General features: G+C 49.5%; 1 protein-coding gene across 4 annotated transcripts in view; it reads right to left on the reverse strand.

Annotated features, from left to right (window-relative positions):
* Positions 1-1,090: 1,090 nt before the first annotated feature.
* The window catches only part of AP2B1 (adaptor related protein complex 2 subunit beta 1), a 76,464-nt gene continuing 57,412 nt past the window's right edge, over positions 1,091-20,142 (reverse strand). For all 4 annotated transcript variants that reach the window (XM_053995508.1, XM_053995505.1, XM_053995506.1 and 1 more), the window contains 4 exons: positions 13,333-13,417; positions 12,530-12,616; positions 4,335-4,489; positions 1,091-3,324 (listed from right to left, as the gene is read on the reverse strand). In XM_053995508.1, the coding sequence (XP_053851483.1) occupies positions 3,250-3,324; positions 4,335-4,489; positions 12,530-12,616; positions 13,333-13,417 (402 nt within the window). In that variant the 3' untranslated portion in view covers positions 1,091-3,249. The remainder of the gene's footprint in view (positions 3,325-4,334; positions 4,490-12,529; positions 12,617-13,332; positions 13,418-20,142) is intronic.

Raw genomic sequence — 20,142 nt, forward strand, 5'->3', positions numbered from 1 at the left:
CATCACCTGTGTCCCCTGAGCCCCACGGGTGACACTGCTAATGACAAACGCAGCTCCCAGGGGGCTGGTGTGTCCCTGCTGACAGGGCACAGCGTCTGCACGTCCACAGCAGCAGCAAAGACCAGTTTGTTCTCGAGGAGCCTCTGGCAGAACAGGGAGGGAGGATGAAACCTTTCCCTTTGCCACAGGACATGAAGGGACAGCAGCTGACAGGGCAGAGCCCTGAACATCCCACAGCAGCTTTTGCTCCTGTTAGGCCAAATGCTGCTCCAGGCTCACCCCAGCAGGGAATGATGATCCCATCCCAGGCATACCAGGGATGCATGAAGGGACACAACAGCAAGATCAGGGACCCCAAGCCAGCCTGTCATTGTTGTTACTTGACAGGTGCACCTGCTTCTAAAACAAAACCATCCCAGGGCAGGGCAACACTGGTTGACACTGTACCTGCCCTCCACAGAGGGTAGAAGTTCCCAAAATCCAGGTGCTGCTAAGCCAAGGCTGGGCAGGGTGAGGGAAAAGGTTACCCTGCTCCAGAGCAACACCCCCCCAAACCTGCTGCTTGTTCTGTTGGATTTCTGGCCACTTCAAGTACTGAGTTTGGGGCTGCCCAAGCTTGGCTCTGGCCTGGCACAGAGGTTTTGCAGCCCAACCCATCTTGCTTGACATGGGACCAGAGATGGCAAAGCCCTCTGAAAAACAACAGCAGCACTGCAAAGCAATCCAAACACATCACTGACTCCCAGGATTTTATCATTTCTCCACAGGGAAAACAGGTCACACTACACAGAGCCCCCCTGGAGCCCCAAAAGGGCTAAATGGGTACATCCATCATCTGCTCCTCATCTGAATCTGTCCCTGCTGCCCTTTGAGATGAGAAGCAGCTTTTGGGGCACCAAGGAAACTTGCTGGGTCCTCCTCTTTGGGGAGGTCTGTGCTGTAGAAGTGGCTGGTGGAAAAATAAGCCTGGTGAGCAAAGAGTCTCCTTCCCACCAAACGCAGCCTTCAGCCCTGCTGCTCCCCTGGGCAGAGCCAGCATCAGGGGAATGGCTCCTCTCCCCATTCCCACAGAGCCACACGCAGCCAGAGCCTCGTGGAAATGAGTTTATTGACACGGAGGGCAGGCAAAGCCTGAAGAGCAACACGAACGGGAACACTCGAACGAGCAGGGGCGGAGGGAACGCCACCACGAGCCCCGGCTCAGCCCCGGGGTGAGACACCCATCCCAAAAGCTGGGAAGGAATTTAGCAAGAGAAGGGGGTGCTCAGCAACCCCTCCCCACCTCTAAGCTGCTCTCTCCTCCCTGCCCCACACAGCACCGAACTCAGTGCCACCGGTGCTTCCTTAATTGCTCTGGTAATGATTTTTACACTCCACCCGCAGGGCTTGGAGCAAATCACCTCCCAGCACATGTCGGCAAGGCTCAAGGGCTGGGTTGCTCCAGCTCTGCCCCACTTTCTTACCCCCAGCCAGAGCACAGGGGTTCCTACACAGGGACACCACCTTCCTCAGGGTCGTGCAGCTCCTGGGTCCTGCTGGAGCCTCTCCCAGGACACTGTGACCTTTTCCCAGCACTGGTTTCTTGGCTGCAGTCAGTGCCAAAGCCCTGATGAACGATCTCCCACCGTGAAACGTTTACTGACTGTGAAAGTGGCATCTAAAAGGACAACAGGGGGGTTGCTACACGCAAGAGCTTTGTTAGCTGGGGAGGAGATGTCCAAGCATGCTGGGGAGGGAGAGGCTGCTCTGGATTGGGGCTTGGATTAAGCAGGACAAGCTATGGATGGAGCAGGGACATGCAAGAGGCTTTGCTTTCACTGCTGTTGCTGCAGCACTGAGTGGTTGCAATGGGGCGACTCCACAGCTGTGGACTGGAAGGGAAACAATCCTGGCTCTAAGGGAGAGCTTGGAAAAAAGGGTCCAGGGCATGGGGCTGCTTGGGACAGGGACTTGGAGCAGGAACCTGGCTGGCTCTGGCCACTGTGTGTCTCTGGGCACAAAGAGTGGAGCTGCCAACGGGAGAAACCCTTCCATGAGCTGCTCCACCCAGCCCAGCTGGAAGCTGAGTGCCCCACTGCCAAGCCCAAACCATCTCCCACCATGCCCAGCCTGGGGTCTGGGGGCAGCATGGCAACAGGGAGAGTCACTCCACTCCCCTGGCATCCTGGGGCACTGCCAGCAGCAGCCCCTGTCTGTGGGGGCCGGGCTGACACTGCAGCCCCGCCGGGGAAGTGGCAGTGCCACATCTGGATGTGCCACCACGAGCCTGGGAATTGCCAGGGCCAGCGCTGGGACAGGGGGGCACAGCTCAGGGATGGCTGAGGAGGCAGCTTGGCCTCAGCAGGCACGGAAAGAACGGGAGGAAGAGGGGCTGCACATGGGTGAGGATGCAGAGACCACACCTGGAGCTCTGGCACGAGCCTTTTGCTCTAAGAACAGGCTCATTTCCTTCATTTCATCCACCCCTGCCCTGTTACCCATCCAGGCCTGCTGCTCCTCCCCACACAAAAGCAGCCTCACTCCTCAAATCACCAGCTCATGAGGCAGGGAGATGGCTGGAGTGAAAACACCATGGAAGCCAGCAAAGGAGTAACAAAAACCCCTCCTTAGGGCTCCATCCTCCTCCTAGGACCCAACTGATGGCTCTGTTCCTAATTCCCCGAGGCCGTGCTCACCCTGCTAGAGCCCCATGTCCCTGCAGGGCTCCCAAAACTTCCTTGCAATCACCTTCCCTTTCAGCCAATTACAATAGAAAAACTCAAAAAAAAAAAAAAAAGTATAAAAATATAAAATAAAGTGCAGTGTTATGTTTTCGACACTTTTGCCTTGTTTTAATGAGCAGACGTGTGGTTTTTGCTCGGTGTTTTTTTGTTTTTCCAACGAGCAGTTATTTTACAAAATCCAAACTACACCTAAAGCCATTTAGAAAACACTGAACATTGGCACAAAATGGAGAGAAGCCCACGAGAACGGATGAGTGAGGGGCGAGGGGGACACGGGAGTTGTTTGAAGCAGTGGTTACAAACTCCATGGATGCTAAAAATACCAAAGGGGCTTGTTCCCTATCATCGTTAGCACGTGGATACTAATTGCTACCTTGTTTAATCAGTGCCTTTGACTGAAATCCTACACATGAATACAGCTGCTTCCAGTTACGAGTGCTCTTCCCCTGCGCTGGCGGTGAAGGAGGTTCTGGGGACCCCTTTTCCCCCCTCCTTCTGCAGGGTGAGGCACAGGCTCCACCTCCTGTTAGTTTTTCAAGATGGCATCGTAGGCCTGGTAGATGTACTGGGACACTTCTGGAGCTCGGCATTTCAGGGAGAGCTGTGGAGAGGAGAGGAGAGGTTAGTGCTGGGGCTCCTGCCACGGCCACAAGGGCAGCTGGGAATGGGTTGGACGTGGCTGCTGACAATCACACAGAATATCCCTCCTGCTTTCTTCATCAGCGACCTCAAACTGCCCTTTCAGAGCTTGCTGTAAGCAGGAGGAAAACAAAAGCAAACTCCCACTGTGGGGTTCCCACATTCTCAGCAAATGTAGGCGGCCCCACAGGCAGGAGGAAACTGAGGAAACTGGTCCCAAACTGAGACAAGGGACCTGTGCTTGTCCTCAGGCTGCAAATCACAGCACTAAACCCAAGGGCTTCTAAGGATCTGCTGCTCAGTCCTGATGGACACAAACTTGGCTGTCACTCCTCTCTAAAGCAAAGATCAGGCTGAGACCAGGCTTGCAGCATCAAACCTTGTGCAAACACTTTAAATCACCTTCCAACGCTCACACTCACCCCGCAGCTCCCCAGACCACAGACTTCTCTCGAAACTCCTGGCACAGCTTCCAACAGGAGATAAATCCTCTAATACCAGAGACACACAGGTCCCTCAGAAGGGCAGTGAAGTCAAAGAGAAGAGTCACAGGGGTGCATGAAGCAGGACAGAGAGCAGCTTCCCACCAGCCCCGGGCTGGTGCCAGCACAGGGCCACAGACAGCCGGGAACACGGCGGGGCATAAATTTCCCCTTGTCTCTAAGAGGGGGAAGGGCACCCTGGCAATGCTTCCTTGCTAATATCTCTTGGCTTTATCTCTGGGTAACCTTGGCAAGTCACTGCTCATTGCTGAGCAGGCACTGTCCCAGCTCACTGGTGACAGAGCAGGGGAATTCTGTTGCTCCTCACTCTTCCCGTGTTAGGCACTCCTCAGCCCTGCAGCCAAATTAACAGCATCTCCCTCAACACCGAGCGAGCAGGGAGGGAGGAAGGGCAGGGAGGAAGAGCTCAGTGTGTGGGTGAGGCAGCAGGAGCCCAGGCTGTGCCCTGCCCTCTGCTGTGACCCCTCACCGTGTAGTTGGGGTTCCCGGGCTGGATGCGCAGCTCGGCCAGGATCCAGATGCCGTTGGTGAGCTTCAGGGACTGGTAGAGCATGTCCTGCCCCTCCACGTTCCTCTTGGCAATGGTGTAGACATTGTTGTTCTGCAGCTTGCTGGAGACAGTGTCTTTGGAGGGAAGGGAGAAAAAAGACATCTGTTAGTTCAGATCCATCATCTGCAGAGACAGGAGAGCCCTGGGGAGCATTCCCAGGATGCAAGGGCACAGGGAAATGCTGGCTCCTTCCCTGGGGACAGGAGCACACGTGACACAAGGAGAAAAAAATTCCAGTTCTCCCCATGGACCCACCTCAGTCCCTTCAGGCTGTGATCTCTTGGTAAGTATCTGCCCATTTTGCAGGGCTCTCACTGCCCTGGGTCACTCAGGACTTCATCAAGGTGAGACTTTAAAGGCTGCTCAGAGGGGAAGAGGACTCTGCTTTCTCTACAACCCCCATCCACCTACAGGCAGCCAAAAAGTCAGAAGATGAAGGTGGAAAAGAACAAAGACAACAGCCTGAGGCTTGCTCAGGTTCTGAGGTCCTGTCCCAGCCACAAGAGCTCCCTCCTACGACTCACACACAGACACTTCTGGCCAAGTCAATGTCCTACAAGGCAGTAAAAATACTTTCCCTTTTTTAAAAAGCAATTAATTGAAAGGGTAAACCTCCTCCCCCAGACACTGTCTCTAGACATCACAGGGCTGTGGTATAGTTTTAACACACAGCCTGACCTCAGCCCTTGCAGAGGAGGTGTGATTTCACCTGCACACCTGGATGGGTGTCATTGCCACACACATTATTTCTAAGGGACTTTTTGAGGAAACCAGAACAGGCAAATACACAGAACACCAGGACCCAAACCAGCAGCCCCTGGATGCCAAGGGATTCCTCAGCACAGAGCAAACATCAGGCTGTGGATGTCTGTAAAGGGGCACAGTCACACTTTGGGTGGAAGATCCCAAGGCATCATTGGCAAATTCCCATTCCTGGTGCCCAACAGGAGAAATTGAACTCCCTGCTGGGGCAGGTGGAACACTTTATCTATGCTGGGTCTTTCAGAGCAGGTTGGGCACTACTGACAAAAAATGAGGGAGAGAAATGGCCTTAAACCAACTTGCACTGAAAGGCCAGAGACTGGAAATGTGGGATCCACCTGAAGGAGCACAGGGAGCAGGACAGCAGCAGAGGAGCAGCACAAAGTGACCATGCAGCTCTAATCCATCCCTGCACCTACAGACACAGGATCCACAGGGTGCCAGATCTGACAGTGGACACCAGTCTGTGCTGAGGGACTGGAGAGAGGACAGCAGAGCCTGTTCATGCCCCAGGGAATGGAGGGAGGAGGAAGCAAAGGGCAAATCCACGTCCTGATGCAGACACCTGGATCCACTGCCTCTCCCCAGGGCAGCCTGGACCCTTTGCTGCACCCCTTGCTCCCTGGGCTCCAGAGCAGCTCCCTGCAGGTCCAGGATGGTTCAGGCATGCAGCTACCCAGACTCACTCAGATTTAGGCTTCCTCTCTTCCCCAGTTACTATGGAAACTGGCAGATATATGTAACTAATGAGATCTTTTGCTTAAAACCCCTCATTGCCTGTCTCCTCCTCCCACCCATACTCCTCCTCTCCACAATAAACTCAGCCAGACTTGGGAAATGGACAGTGCAGAGCAGTCCCCTGCTCACAGGGAGCCTGGCTGGGATTAATCCATGCTGCAAGGACATCACCCACCAGGAATGAAGCCCCAGTTCCCATATTCTCATGTTCCCAAGCCATCAGCAGGAGCCTCCAGGCCTTTGGGAAGGCACAGAGTCCAACACGAGCACAGGCTCAGACAGGACATCCTTGTCTGAGAGGGTTGTTGGCATTAAATGGGATTTTGTTGCCCCATTTTGACAGGCTGTGGTTAAACCTCACCCCTCTGAAGGTGGAACTACTGGCAAGGACTTTCTCCAGCAACCCTGACACCTGCCACAGCAGCCTCCCCTCTGCTGGGAGATGCTGTCAGAGTAAAGGCATTCCCTGGGGAGCAGGGATGCAGGATTGGAATGAGAAGCTGCAATTTTGGCTGCTACCCCATATCACAGGGTGTGATGGCACAGCAGGGGAGCTGTGTCTAGGGAGCTCAGCAGGTGAGACACAGCCACAGAGCAGCTGCTCTTACACCACAATCTCCATGTGATGGCTCCTCTTGCCATGGAAACATCCCCAGCCTCTGCTGAGGAGCAGATTTCAGAGCAGGAACGTGCTTGTAGGGGGATACAGGGAGGGAAAGTGAGGCAGGGCAAGCCCTAGGAAGCCTATTTTCTGCTCCCCTGACCTCAGTTATCCTCCAAAGAGCACAAAAAGCCCCACCAAAAGATGCCCTGCCTCAGCCAGAGCAATGGTGAGCAGGCTGGAGCTGATGATTGGCTTGCCTGACCCTCCTGCCCCCTCTTCAAGCACAGATTTGGGGCCTGGTGAGAACTGAGCCCCTCTCCCCCCAGGTAGCAGCTCCCATCCCTCCTGTGCTCTGGAGTATCAGCAATTTGGATTTTGGAGATCATCAGAGTTGCTAAGCAACAGTGGCAGGCAGTGGCTGGCTGAAGGCAGGACCACTAATGCCATGTGACAGCACAGCCTTTATTAAAAAAAAAATAAATAAAATAAACCCAGGCAGATCTTGCTGGGAGCAGGGAGCTGAGCCTGGGCCCCCAGAGCCCAGGGAGGCAGGAGCAGGGCTGGGTGACTCTGGGGACTCTGCAAAGCAGAGCACACAAGTCCTTCAGCAAAGCAGCACAAGCCACACCTGGCCCTGCACAGCAACCTTCTTTGCTCTCAAGGTTTATTCTCAGAACCCTCCTGAAGCACAAAAGGAGGACACAGGCAGGTCTGGCCATCACCAAGACCAGGGAAGCCTCTGACATCAGCCCAGCTTTCAGGGCTGGTTTGTTTTCCTTGTATTTTCCTTTCTAAACAGAATTCTTGACCTCAGTCCCACAACCAAGCAGTGCACATGGAAACACAGGCACACAGGGAGGAACAGCTCACAAGGTCTCCTCCTTGGCACTGAAGGGACCCAATCCCTTTTTAACAGCACTTTTTTCCTAGGTAAAGCAAAGGATGAGCTTCAATCTTCTGCTCACCAGCTTAAGAACTTCACATCTGAACTCAGAGAGCCAAGATGAGCACCTGGCAGGGAGTGTGCACAAAGGACAGGCACAACTCAGAGCCAACACTGACCACACACCTTGTCTGACCTTTGTGGCAATCTGCAACAAGCACTCCGTATCAGAAAGCACCATTTAATGCTTATATTTTATGCTGTGATAACCCAGAACATCCCTGTGCCATTTCTAGCAGCACCTGAGTGGTTCTGAGCATCATCCAGCCAAGAACTGCATTCAAATACCAAGCACAGGCTGATCCAGTGGGGAGGCACTTGGGGCAATGTTCTGACAGTACATTCATTTCCAAGACATGCAATATGCACCAGTTCTGTAATTTATTAAACTATCAGCGACAAGATTTGCACATAGAGAAAAAATAAACATACCATGCAAGCTTGTGTATGGGTTGTCCCCCAGGTTGTTTCATCAAAATAAAATCCAATTTCTCCTTGTTCTGGCATTAGCAAATTATTTGGGGGAGAAAAACAAAGTGACCACTGCATACCAATAAAGCCATGTTAAACTCCAAACATGAAAGCTGCTGCTTTACACCAAATTGTGGACCAGTAATGAACAAGTAAAACCAAAATTCCTGTGCTGGACAGCACAGCAACTGATGGAGTACCATTAAATGGGAGGCAATCTCCATGTGCAAGTCAGCTCATCCTCTTTCACTCTGTGGGTTTGGGTAAGCAGTGTTGAGGAAAAAGAAAAACATTTAGCTCATCTGATTTGCATATCCTAATGTAGTGATCCTTTAGAATTTAGTCAAATTTAGCATGTTGAATAAAACCCAGTGTAAACAAGGCAAACTGAGCTTCAGTGCACGCTCAGTTACGGGGGAAACCTCAGTTGCACCAACAGCACCCAGAATATTTGAGCTATAACAGTTAAGGAATCTATTTTCATGCACTAGATTAATGTATTTTCATTTAAAAAACCCCAAATCAATTAATTTAACACTGGATTAATAAGAGAGAGAATGCTAGGCTATAACCATGACCTTGTGTTTTCATTATTTCTGAATGAGGTTTTCTCCAGGGAACTTTCCCAACCTCTTCCTAAGAGGCTGATGCACAGAACAGCTCTGATGAATTCAAGATGTGCAGGGCATCCCAAGCACACCTTGGCCCCATGATACAGCTCCAGAGGGACTTGTTCCTCCACAGCCAGAGAGCTGCAGCCCTCAGGAACAGACTCACACCAGGTCCATCTCTCACCACTGGGAACCTGAGCCCCAAATCCAGAATTAAGCACTCCTCTCTCCCTGAGTCACTGGGGAATGGTGGGAATACCTTCAAAGGTCCAGGATTTGCTTTTTTGGGAAGCAAAGATGGTGGAGACGCCCACAGATCAGACCCCACTTCCCACTTAGAGGTACCTGCTCCTCATCCCACAGCCTGGCACCTTCTCCCTGGCTTCACTTGCCATGCTCTGGGCTACCTGCAGCAGCCAAGACTTTCTGGTCGCTCAGTGCTTTGGGATGAGCTGCCAGGGACAGGAGCGTTTTTTGCCATCCCTGTTGCAAGCCACCAAAGCTCAAAGCAATCCTATTTGGCTTGCCTTGTGGGCACAGGATGGGTCTTTCACCTACAAAGGCCTGGGAGCACAGACTCCCCCAGAAGCTTCTCTGCTGTCTGTCTGTGTTTATCTCGTTTTTGTTTGAAGGAGGAAAAGCAATAACCTGAGAAGTCTGCAGTTTGCACAGGAGGTGCTGTAAGGTGATGTTGCACTGTGACAGACAGCTCTGATGCACAAGAAACTCACACACTGCTTTTCTGACGGATCAAATCCCTGTTCCAACAAATCCCTGTTCCAACAAATCCCTGTTCCAAGCCTACCTCACTTCAGAGCCAGTTCCACTCAGGGGCTCACAGCAGCATCCTGGCTCTTTCCTGCTCTTGTCCAGCCCTTCCCTCTCCCCATTTCCTAACACCTCCCAGGCACATCCCAACCTCTTGGTTGCACACAGCTGCTATCATGTCTGTCATATTGACCATCAGCTTCTTCATCACCCACTCTTGTAATTCCCCAGCTCCAAACCCCTGAGCAGCATTCTTCATTTTCACCTTCATTTCCTTATTTCTTCACCTATTTGATTAATCCTGTCTCAGTCCAGACACTTTCTAGAAACCCTCAATAGGGTCCATTGCCTGCATCTTCCTTGCAGCATCTCCCAGGATTCCTGCCTTTCCCTCAGTAAAATCTAAATAGGGAATATGTGCAGGGTGTTTAGAGAGAAAGAAATTGAAATTTCAGTTTCTCAACTGAGGAAGAGCAGCACCCCCTGCTTGACTGTTCTGCAGGGCCTCCAGGATGTCTGCACAGAACTTCAGCCCTGCTCCTCACACAGCAAGATGTGAGAACTCTGGGCTACCTGCAGCAGCCAAGACTTTCTGGTTGCTCAGTGCTTTGGGAATGAGAACTCAGGAAAGCAAAGGCTGTTTGCAGCTGGGAGAAGGAGAGCCAGGCTCTGAGGGTGCAGGGATCACATTCCTGACCAGCCTCTCCCAGCACAGCTGCTCCACACAGCTCCCAGTGGCTGCTGGAGCTGTGTTAGGGCACAGCTCTGGGAGCAGAGTATTTTTAGCTCCAGCTCTACTCACGTCACTGGGCTGGGATCAGTGAGGCTGAGGCATGAATGGTGTCTCTGAGCACTCACCACCTGGTGGGCTGGCTCAGGCTAGAGATGAATGACTGATCCCAGCAGATCCCAGCAGGGATAACAGCTCATTCCAAGGAGCCAGCAGTGCTCCAGAGCTGTTCCCTGTGCTGGAGGGCTGCACAAACCCAGCCTCTGCTCAGGTTTGGTGAGGAGCTGCTGAAATCTGCCGAGTTTTGTGCATTGCAAACCTGCAAAGAGCACCACAACCACTGACAGCCTAAATGGAAAGCTTTATTGGGGTTACACATCTCCTACAGGAGAAGAATCAGCCCTTCCTCCACAAGGATCAAGTTCCTAAAGATTTTCTATCCAGACTTGCTCTTCTTGGAAGAATGGATAGTTAAGACTATTTTCACTGGATTTAAACAATCAAGATTGTGAATCTTGAAGAATTATCACCCTACTGAGGCACATGGCCAGGCACACACCCTTGCTCTGGTGTAAACTGGAAGATGGACTCAGCTCCTGCCAGATTTCACCCAGCCTGTTCTGCCTCTGCCCTAGTGTCTCACTTGCCATGCTGTGAGAAGTCTGCACCCCTGAGGATGCTGGAATCCCAGCACTCCAAGGGGTTTGGATTTGGCTGACCCTTGTGCAAGCAAGGCTTGGTGCTCTAAGGATGGTCTGAGCTAGAAAAGGTTACTGCCTGTAGGAAATCAAGGTGACCAGGCTGAGTCAGGGCTGCACTGGTAGAAAAAATACAAGGGGCAAGCACACAAGATTTCCCTGGTTTCCCCTCCTGCAAGCTCTTGGCCTGCCCCGTGCCCAAGCCCAGCTGGTCAAGCAGGAGTTGCAAGAGGGAGGAGGTGTCAGCAGTGGAAACACAGAAACAGAAGCCTCAGTGGCTGGAAGTGTTTGGAATCTGTTTATGAGGCGAGACCCACCTTCTGCCAAAGAGACTGGCAGGTCCTGGCAGATCCTGGCAGGTCCTGCACTCCCCCGAGCACCCCAAGGGATGGATTGTGCTCTGGAGAGGCTCTGCAGCCACGTTCCTCCCTGGGAAAGGCTGCAGATCCCACTGAGAGGAACTGCCTGGTGTTCCTGAGAGCTGGTAACTTGCTCTCCTCTGAGCATCCCAGACCCTGAGCAGTCTGGCCCTGAGCTGGCAAACCCCTTTGGAATGGGGAGCATTCTGTCACTCCACGTTTCATAACATCCTCTTCCAGAGGGAGGAGGGGGAGGTCAGGTTGCAGGACCACCAATCTTCCCAACCACATCCCCTTCCAGGCAGCACCTCAACACCAAAATGAGCAGCTTCCAGCGTTTCTGATTGGAGATAAAGAGCCCTGCATGCAGCCAGGGCATGGCCAGGGCAGAAGGCAGCAGCAGCTCTGCAGTGCAGGGAGAGAGGCAATGCCAGGCTCGGTCAGGAGCAGAGGCAGGACTGGGGGAGGCACAGAGGTTGTTCTTATTTGAAACCCCACAGTGAAATCAAGTCATAAGGTCCAACAGCTGCTATTATTCCCCTCCTCTTGCGTGCTCCAGCTTTTATACTCCAAAATAGTAATAATTATGAGTACAAAGAGACCCATGGTTTCTGTCTGCTATTGAAGCACGAGGGTGTTCATTGTGTAATAGCAGGCATGAGAGAATAAAAAGGTTACAGGGTTGGTAATCAATAGGGACACTTTCATCTGTGAAACAGAGCAGCTTTTGGTAGAATCACCTGGCTCCTGTCCAGAACCTCCAGAACAGGAGCAGAGCTGCTGAGCTGGCCCCATTCCACTCTTTTACACTCCCTTATCCTTCAGCAGTAGTAAGGTCACACGTACAAGATGCTCACAGAGGCAACTCTACAGCCAACCAAACATGATGAAAATGCATCAAGATCTCAGCTAACAACAGACCCTTCCCATATGGCCTGTCCTCCTCAAACACCCAACACCCTCTAGTGTCTGTAGGGTTAAATCTTTCATAACAGAAAGAAGAAAGAAGCTGCCAAAAGGTGAAGTGAGTGGCCCAGGGTGATGCAGTAGGGCTGGAACACTTTGATCAAAACTCACAGCAGCAGGACAGGGTTGCTGAACAGCCCCAACACCATATTCAGCTCCATTTAAAGAGCAGATTTGCAGGGAAGCAAAGTATAAAAGGGAAAACAAGAATACAAGGCCCAGAATGAAAGGAAGACACACATCAGTCAAATCAAAGACTTGGGATTTTAGATGTGCTTTTATGGAGACCCAGCTAAAGTTTTTGACTGAAACAAGCCCTAGGATCCCAGGCTGTTCTAGTGAAAAGTGCAATACTTACCTCTTCATTAGCCATCAGCCTGTTTTATTAAGGTGATATTAATAAGGTGATTTTTAATGGCAATATATCAAAAGTGCTCTCAGCATGGCAGAATGAAGCTACTCACCAGCATTCAGGTGACAGTCCTTAATCTGGAACTGAAGCTCATTTTCATTTGGAATATCTTTCCATGTTGCAAGGAAGACCTGGCGCTCTAGAAACAAAAAAAAACCCCTCAGCACTCTGGGATCCTCACAGGACCCCAGCAATAATTAACACACCACAATTGTTCCAAGGTAGACACACAAAAGGGCTTTTGATAAATTTTTGCCCTGCTGGGGACATATCCAGGATTTATTACTGAATTTACCTCAGTCTCTTTGTAAAAGCAGCAAAGCTTTGATGGATTTTGGCCTCCCCCAAAAGAGAGACAGTCTTTGCTATATGAGCTGTTTACAAGCCAAGAACATGCAGGATTTGACAAGAAGGAAGGAGATCTACACATTTAGGATTATGTTAGTGAAAGCTGCTTTTCTGGCAACTTCCAGCTAATTCAAACAAAAATTTAATAAAGGTGACTAGGAATACACAAATTCCAGTGAAAAATCTAGACCCATTCAAGTGAATCAAACCATCAAAAAATCCCAAAACTACAACAACCCCAACCCAAACAAATATCAAAAAAATCAGCTTCAAATAAAACAGATCCACCCCTTGTCTGGCAGAGAGAATGAGAGGAGGGGACTTGGGTTCTGGCAGTATTGGAGCTGGAGGACAACAGGGACAGGCCACCAGAGCAGAGCTGCTGAGGTGCAATGGCTTGAAGGTTAAGGCACAGGTGAAACTGAGTCAGGAGACAGCTGCAGCCAGCTGGGCACTGGGAGCACAGCCTGGCTGAAGGAGGCTCACCACACACCCCAAAGCACTCACCCATTTTGCCATCCTCCACAAAGAGCACGTTGAGAGGGATTAGGCAGCTGAAGTAAAAGACATCAATGTTGTTTTTCACAGCCACCTGTCACAGAAAAGACAGGGAGGTTAAAGAGACTCTCTCAGCTGGAACACCAAAGGGATCACACACAGTCTCATCAGCCTGGAGTGCTCTCTGAGCAGAGGCCAGCTCTGAATGGGATGGTACTGAGCTCCTGGGCAATTTCAGACAAGGACCAGTCCCTGCTCCATTTTCACTGAAAGCTGCCCAATCTTCTCCTGTGAACCTTTCATTGTGCTGCTTCAGAGCCAGCTCCACTCAGGGGCTCACAGCAGCATCCTGGCTCTTTCCTGCTCTTGTCCAGTCTCTCCCTCTCCTCATTTCTAACAGGCACATCCCAACCTCTTGGTTGCACACAGCTGCTATCATGTCTGTCATAATGACCATCAGCTTCTTCATCACCCCTCCTTGCCATTCACTCTTGTAATTCCCCAGCTCCAAACCCCTGAGCAGCATTCTTCATTTTCACCTTCATTTCCTTATTTCTTCACCTGTTTGATTAATCCTGTCACAGTCCAGACACTTTCTAGAAAGCCTCAAGTGGGTCCATTGCCTGCATCTTCCTTGCAGCATCTCCCAGGATTCCTGCCTTTCCCTCAGTAAAATCTAAATAGGGAATATGTGCAGGGTGCTGATTCCTGGAAGAAGAAAGCCCTGCTACAGAGCAATCAGGTAACAAAAGATCACTTGACAAAAGACTTAATTCTCAGTGTCATTAAACTCCACCAGCCAGGGAGTTTGCCCTTATCTGGTTTGCCTTTATCACACACACTTGCCACGTTCCCCACTAATCTCTGCTAACAGTTTTCCCCAGGCTGAGAGCTGCTGGGACAAGCAGGAGCAAACGGGAGGTCTGAGAGGTGCACTGTCACAACACAGCACAGGAAAAGGCAGCTCTGGGCTTTATCTCCATGCCTCTCATGCCCTCCCCACGTCAGCCCACACAGTGGGAGCCTGTCATGGGAGCACAGCTCAGCAGACACCAGCCATTGCTGCAAGGAAGGAATCTTAAGCCTTGTAAGGAAGACCCAGAATTGAGGCTGTGTGGGGAATTTCGGGAGCCATTTGAGCTCCTACTTTGTTTGAAAAACCCCAGAGGGAGTTCTCTAATTTGTCACCCTGAAACACAAACCAGACCATGCTAAATGCTGAGCCAAAGGAATAAATTTGCTGCTACAAAGATTTATGGCAAGACAAACCTCATTGACATTAATAACTACATATACTGATGTCCTACTGGGAAAATCTATTGTCCCATAGGGGCAAGTTGAGAAGGACACCCACAAATGTTGGTAAAAACCAGCTGTGGATAGACAAGGAAGGGGAATAAAGCAGTCAGCTGATCAAACACGCATGCAAGCCAGAAACAAGTGGAAAGAGATCAAGTTCCCAAACAAACTTCTGGCAATTGCAAAGTCTCAGAAGTGCAAAGAACTGCAGAAAGGTAAATGTGACAATCTGTGGCGTTCCTACTTTTCAGCCATCACTAAAGGTAGCAGCTTATATTTAATTCCCACAGTGCAAACCAGCTTAAGAAGGGATTAGTCTAAAGCCCACTAAAACCACGTAAATGATGGTGCAACTGAGGAAAAAGCTGGGATTGGCTCTCTGTAACAGGGAGCTGTTACATGCTCTGATTGCTGGCGTCATGCTCACAAGTTGGAGTGTTCAGTGTTTGAACCAGAGGGGTAAAAGCAGATTGGTGGGTGGACTTCAATGATTCACCACTGCAAAATATGATGGAACACATTGGGTGAGGAGCCAAAAATGCACCTTGGAGTCTGGGAGGGGAGAGCTGGGGGAGGGACAGCAGTGTAGCCATTCCAGATGCTGTGCTTGGATATAAGTCATGGAGATGAGCCAAAAGAGGGAAAATTTAGGCTAAATGTCTGGGAAAACCAACAGTGAGAATTATTAAGCAGCACTAAATTCCTCTGAGGAAGAGAGAAGCTCCAGTGCTTGGACTACCTAAAATCAGCCTTGACAATGCTCTCAGTAAGAGGAACTGTAGGAAAACAACAAAGCATAGCAGGGACTACACTGCACGACCCAAGATCTTTTCCAAGTCTGATTTAATGATTAATTGCCTTGCCTCAGAACAACAGAGATTACTTAGCTTTTGTAGCTAATTGTTGTTGCCATACAACAGCAGTTTCTTACAAGAGGGGCTGGAAGGCAGCTCCTTCTCTCCAGTCACGGTTCTAGAGGCACACTCCAAATTAATATGCCAGCCCTGTCCCTGCAGTTATAAGGATGCTATAAAAAGGTATCTGCTGACCTGCTTCTCAACTCTGCAGAAACACACTGAGTAAGCTGCTTTGGCTATCTCTGGAGAGCTACCCAATTAAGATGCTCTCAAGTGCAATTTCTTCCCGGTAAAGAAAAATCAAGCCACATGGCAGCCTTCCTCCCAGACTGCATCTCTGGGTTCAGGAATGGCATCACGTGTCACCTTGCAAGCAGCTGTAATCATGCAGGAATCAGCCGTCACAAATAACTTTTGCACACAGGGTGGAAAAAGCTCTCCTTAACCTACAGCACTGGGACATGACTGGGGAGCTCCTCAAAATGAGCTTCTGTTGTTCACCACCACACACTTCCCCCAAACTGTCCTCCACAAGATCTGGTCCATCAAAAGGCACCTGCAGACACCTGCATGGGGAAACTCACACCAAGAAGAGGCCCCCTGAGTTGGTAACAGCTTCCCAAGGTCATGCTCCACATCAGGAGCATCCAATGCCATCTGACAGGCTACAAAAGCAGCCACAGGCAGAGAGCAGATCCACAGCAGCATCTGCAAGAAGCTGAGCAGGTAATAACAGTGACTTTCCAAAAAAATCCAGTGCTCCTCAGGTGGGAACATTGTCCTGAGACAGGCAATGACATTTGATGTGATAGCAGGAGCCGAGGAGGTTTGACATGCCTGTAAAGGAACTTCTGCTTGCATTCAACAAATCCTCCTGTCCAGACTAACTTTGCTCATGGCTCTGCTTTAACCTGTTGACCTGGACATGAACGATTAAATCTCTAGCTAGACCTTTAGCTTCAGACATTTCAGAGTTGAAACAGAAGCAGTTTTAATAAAAATGGCTTTCCATCTGTGATATTTTAGAGAGGGAAAAAATATTGGTATCTTGTGAATTTAGTCAAGCAGCCTACAAAGCTCTGAGGGATAGAAGTCAAAAGGTGTCAGATTTTCGTGTGATGCTTGACTGTTGAAAAGGTGTGAGCCCATTAAAAATTGGCTCAGGGTCACAAGTTACTTATGTCTTGTTCATGATCTGACTAGAGGAAGCAGCACCTCTAGAAATAACCCCTGGAATATATTTGCTCACCTCCCAGCACGAGCACCCTTCTGAAGAGCTTTCTTGCAGTCCAGCCCTCTAACAGCCCAAACATGGTATTTTAGGGAAGAAGCACCTCATAAGAACAATGTCAAGTTATTTTCTTCAGTAGTGTAGGTTTCTGATGCTTAAATCTCAGACTTGAGCAATAGAACTGACTTTCAAAGTCAAGTCTGAAAGCAACACAGATGCTTTCCATCAGCAGCAAGTACACAACATACCCACTTGGAATCCCATTAGCACCTACACTAAATTAAGGATTTACTTAAGTTGGGTTTTGCTTTAGAGCCTGGTAACAGCCAGACTGTTAAGTCAAGAACAACTTTCCTCTGCAGAGCCTTTTTTGCCTCAGCAGGTCATGGCTTGCTCTGTGACAGTCTGCTGCTCTGCCCCCAGGGAATGCTGCTCCTCCATTTCATTTGGTGTGACAGGCAGGGTTCTCAGGATCCCAGGGGTGCTTGCAGCCTCTGCCAGCTGTGTGCTCTTCCCACAGGGATGAGCCTGGAGCTGTGCAGGCACAGCAAGGGTTACATCAATGGTCAGGGAACACAGACTTACTGGGAAGGTTGTGCTCCCCTGTGCCTTGCTGCACTTCAAGTTCAAAATGTACAATTTATAAATGTGCTGTACCATGTGGCAGACGTGCTCTTAACCTCCAAACCAACAGCTTTCCACAGCTGAGTGAGGAACTGGCCACAGATGCCAAGCTGTGATCCAAGTCCTTAATTCAGAGTGTTCCCAGGAGGATTCTTTGCTGAAATAAGACTCTCACAAGCAGAGACTGTTGAAGAATAACCCAGGCAACAAACCCAAGCAGAATCTTCCCCATCTAGCTACCCACAGGTGTTCTGTGGTGGCTGGTCAGGGATTCTGACACCGCTCACACACGGGCAGATATTGTGTCATTTATCAAGCAGGCTCTGGAGGGTGAACATCTGCTGGCTGGAATTGCTGCTCACCACCATTCCCACAGAGAGCTGGATGTGTGAAATCTGTCTCCAAGTTCTGAGTGCTGTGTTTGTGACCCGAGATACATTAACAGCTCTGATGAATGAGAGCTCCAGTGGTTCTGCACTGCGAGACGCCGGAGCGTGGAGGAGCACAGGTGATGAGTTACAGCAGAGCTGAGAGTGGAAGGATAAGCATCATCCACTGCATCAGCAACACTGATATTTCCTCAGTGAAGAAGCTACAGCTTCCTCCTCTGTCTCTATTAAAAAGTTTTGCCAAAGTGTCCTGCACCTCATGCTGCCCAGCAGCAAGTCTGTGTTTCCAAGTGCCCCTCCTCAGGGAGAAATGCGGCTGGCAGATCTTTCCTTTCCACACTCAGATGATTTTACTGAATTAAATAAAAAAAGTTTGAAACATTCCAGCTTTTTTCAGCTGCATGCTCTGTAGCTGCAGCAAGCAGGGCTGGCAGCTGACAGCAGGATGTGACACACGGATGGTGCATTCTGAAAGTGGATCCCAAGAGAGTGGCTCCAGCCTCAGGCAGACTTGCTGCTACTCCAGGAGTGCCTACAGCTCATTTTCACCTGCATTGTCTCCTGCAAGGGGCTATAATCTCATAGAAGAGATGATCATATTTGTGCCATGACAGGCCAGGCCTGAGCTCTGAAACTGGCTGCAGGTTGGGTCCACTTCAGCCATTTCCAGGATTAGGGGAGCAACTCTCGTGTGCTCCAATGGCTATTCCAATTTCACAGCATTTCATAGCTGTTAAAATGCCAATTCTTAGGAACAGTGGTTCTCATTAGCATAGAAAGGCATTTTCTAATTCCAAATTCGACTTGAAGAACTATCTGGAAAGACTTAATATTCTCACCAGTGCAAATCTCTGTTTTAGGAGGCACCTTCCTCTTTGAGAGCTGAAGGTCTCACACACGTGGTGGCAAAGATACCTCACCCAGCCACCTCTCCCACCTGGTATGGCCCTAGCAGCCCACATGTCACCAGCAGTGTCACCACTGCTTTGACTGTAAAAAGGCAACACTGCAGGAGCCAGGGAGACCTGTACAGCTCCCAGAGGTGTCTCCATGGCTATCAAACACCCAGGAAGGTCAACACAGCCTCTCACAGACCTTTGAGCAAGGGCTTGTTGTTATTTACTGGTTCCATGTTCTGACCACAGCACCCACAATCACCAAGCAGCCCCAAAAATGCTGACAAGGCACTGCAAGGGTGTCCCCCACCAGAAATTAGAAGCACACAAATAACTATGTCAGATTTTCTTTAGCAACAGGCACACTCCCAAGGCAGCTTTTTAATCTGACAGAAGTGAAAAAGATAAACCAGAGAGCAGGGATTGGGGTTTGTTCAGCCCTACAGTGCTGTGTCCAGTCCAGCTTTACCTTTGGGTAAATCTCTGCTTGACTGGGAGTTAAAGCTGAGTCAACAAGTCATGAAAATGATCATGATTATTTTGGGATGCAAGAGAGAAGCCTGGCATTCAGTATCACAAGATGCAAGGTGACTAGCAAACACAAGACTCTTCAGCTATATTTTACCTAAGTAAGCCTCTGAAAATATTTCAGTCCTCCTCATCTTCTTGCAAAAATGTCTTTTTTGTTACCTTGTCAAATATTTTAGTTTCTCTCCATGATTACAAATGTCAAGATTAAGTGAGCTGTATTGGGTGAAAGATTAGAAATGGTAATAAAAATAACCTGAACAAGACATGAATTCATTACCTCTGAAATAGTTGCCTAAGGAATGTATAACTAGTCTTTGAAGTGTATAATTAACATGACAAAAAGTTGAAAGCTATCAGTTTGGTTACTTTAGGACTTATTTTTCTTGTTACTAAAAACAAAAAACTCCCACCAGAATAGGAGATGAACATAAGGTCCTCAGGTTGAAACCAGCCCTACATCTGCTTCAATGTTCCCTAGCTGAGGAAAAAAACACATTAAGTAAATTCAACCTGATGAGTGTTTTGGTTCTTCAATGAATACAGGAACATTTGTATTCTCTACTCCTATATTATGCTATAAATTGTTCCCTATGTAGGTCACCAAGGCGATTTCTGAACATTTCAAGACAAATCCTTTCTACATGAACCCACAAAACAAAACCAGAGCCTTGCCTGTCAGGGCATTGATAGATCTCCATCAAGCCCACTGCTGTCAAAAAAGTAAGGGGAGTGCTCTTTTTAACTTGGCATCTGCTATCATGATTCAACTCTTTGCAGAGAAATATACTATTACTCCATATGGCAGCTTCCCCAATTGTAAAAGGGCAGCCAACTTCTATGGCAATGAGAGCGTTAGCAAATTAACAACTGAGTCTGGCACTAATGAATGCTCCACTGTCTCAATAGAAGGTAGCTGGAGGTTTCCTCACATGTTTTCTCTTAGCTTTGTTCTAGCAGGAGATGCTACAAGAAACAAACTGTGTTCCAAGCCC

The sequence above is a fragment of the Vidua macroura genome, chromosome 20 (genome assembly GCF_024509145.1).
Source record: "Vidua macroura isolate BioBank_ID:100142 chromosome 20, ASM2450914v1, whole genome shotgun sequence".
NCBI classification, from domain to species: domain Eukaryota; kingdom Metazoa; phylum Chordata; class Aves; order Passeriformes; family Viduidae; genus Vidua; species Vidua macroura.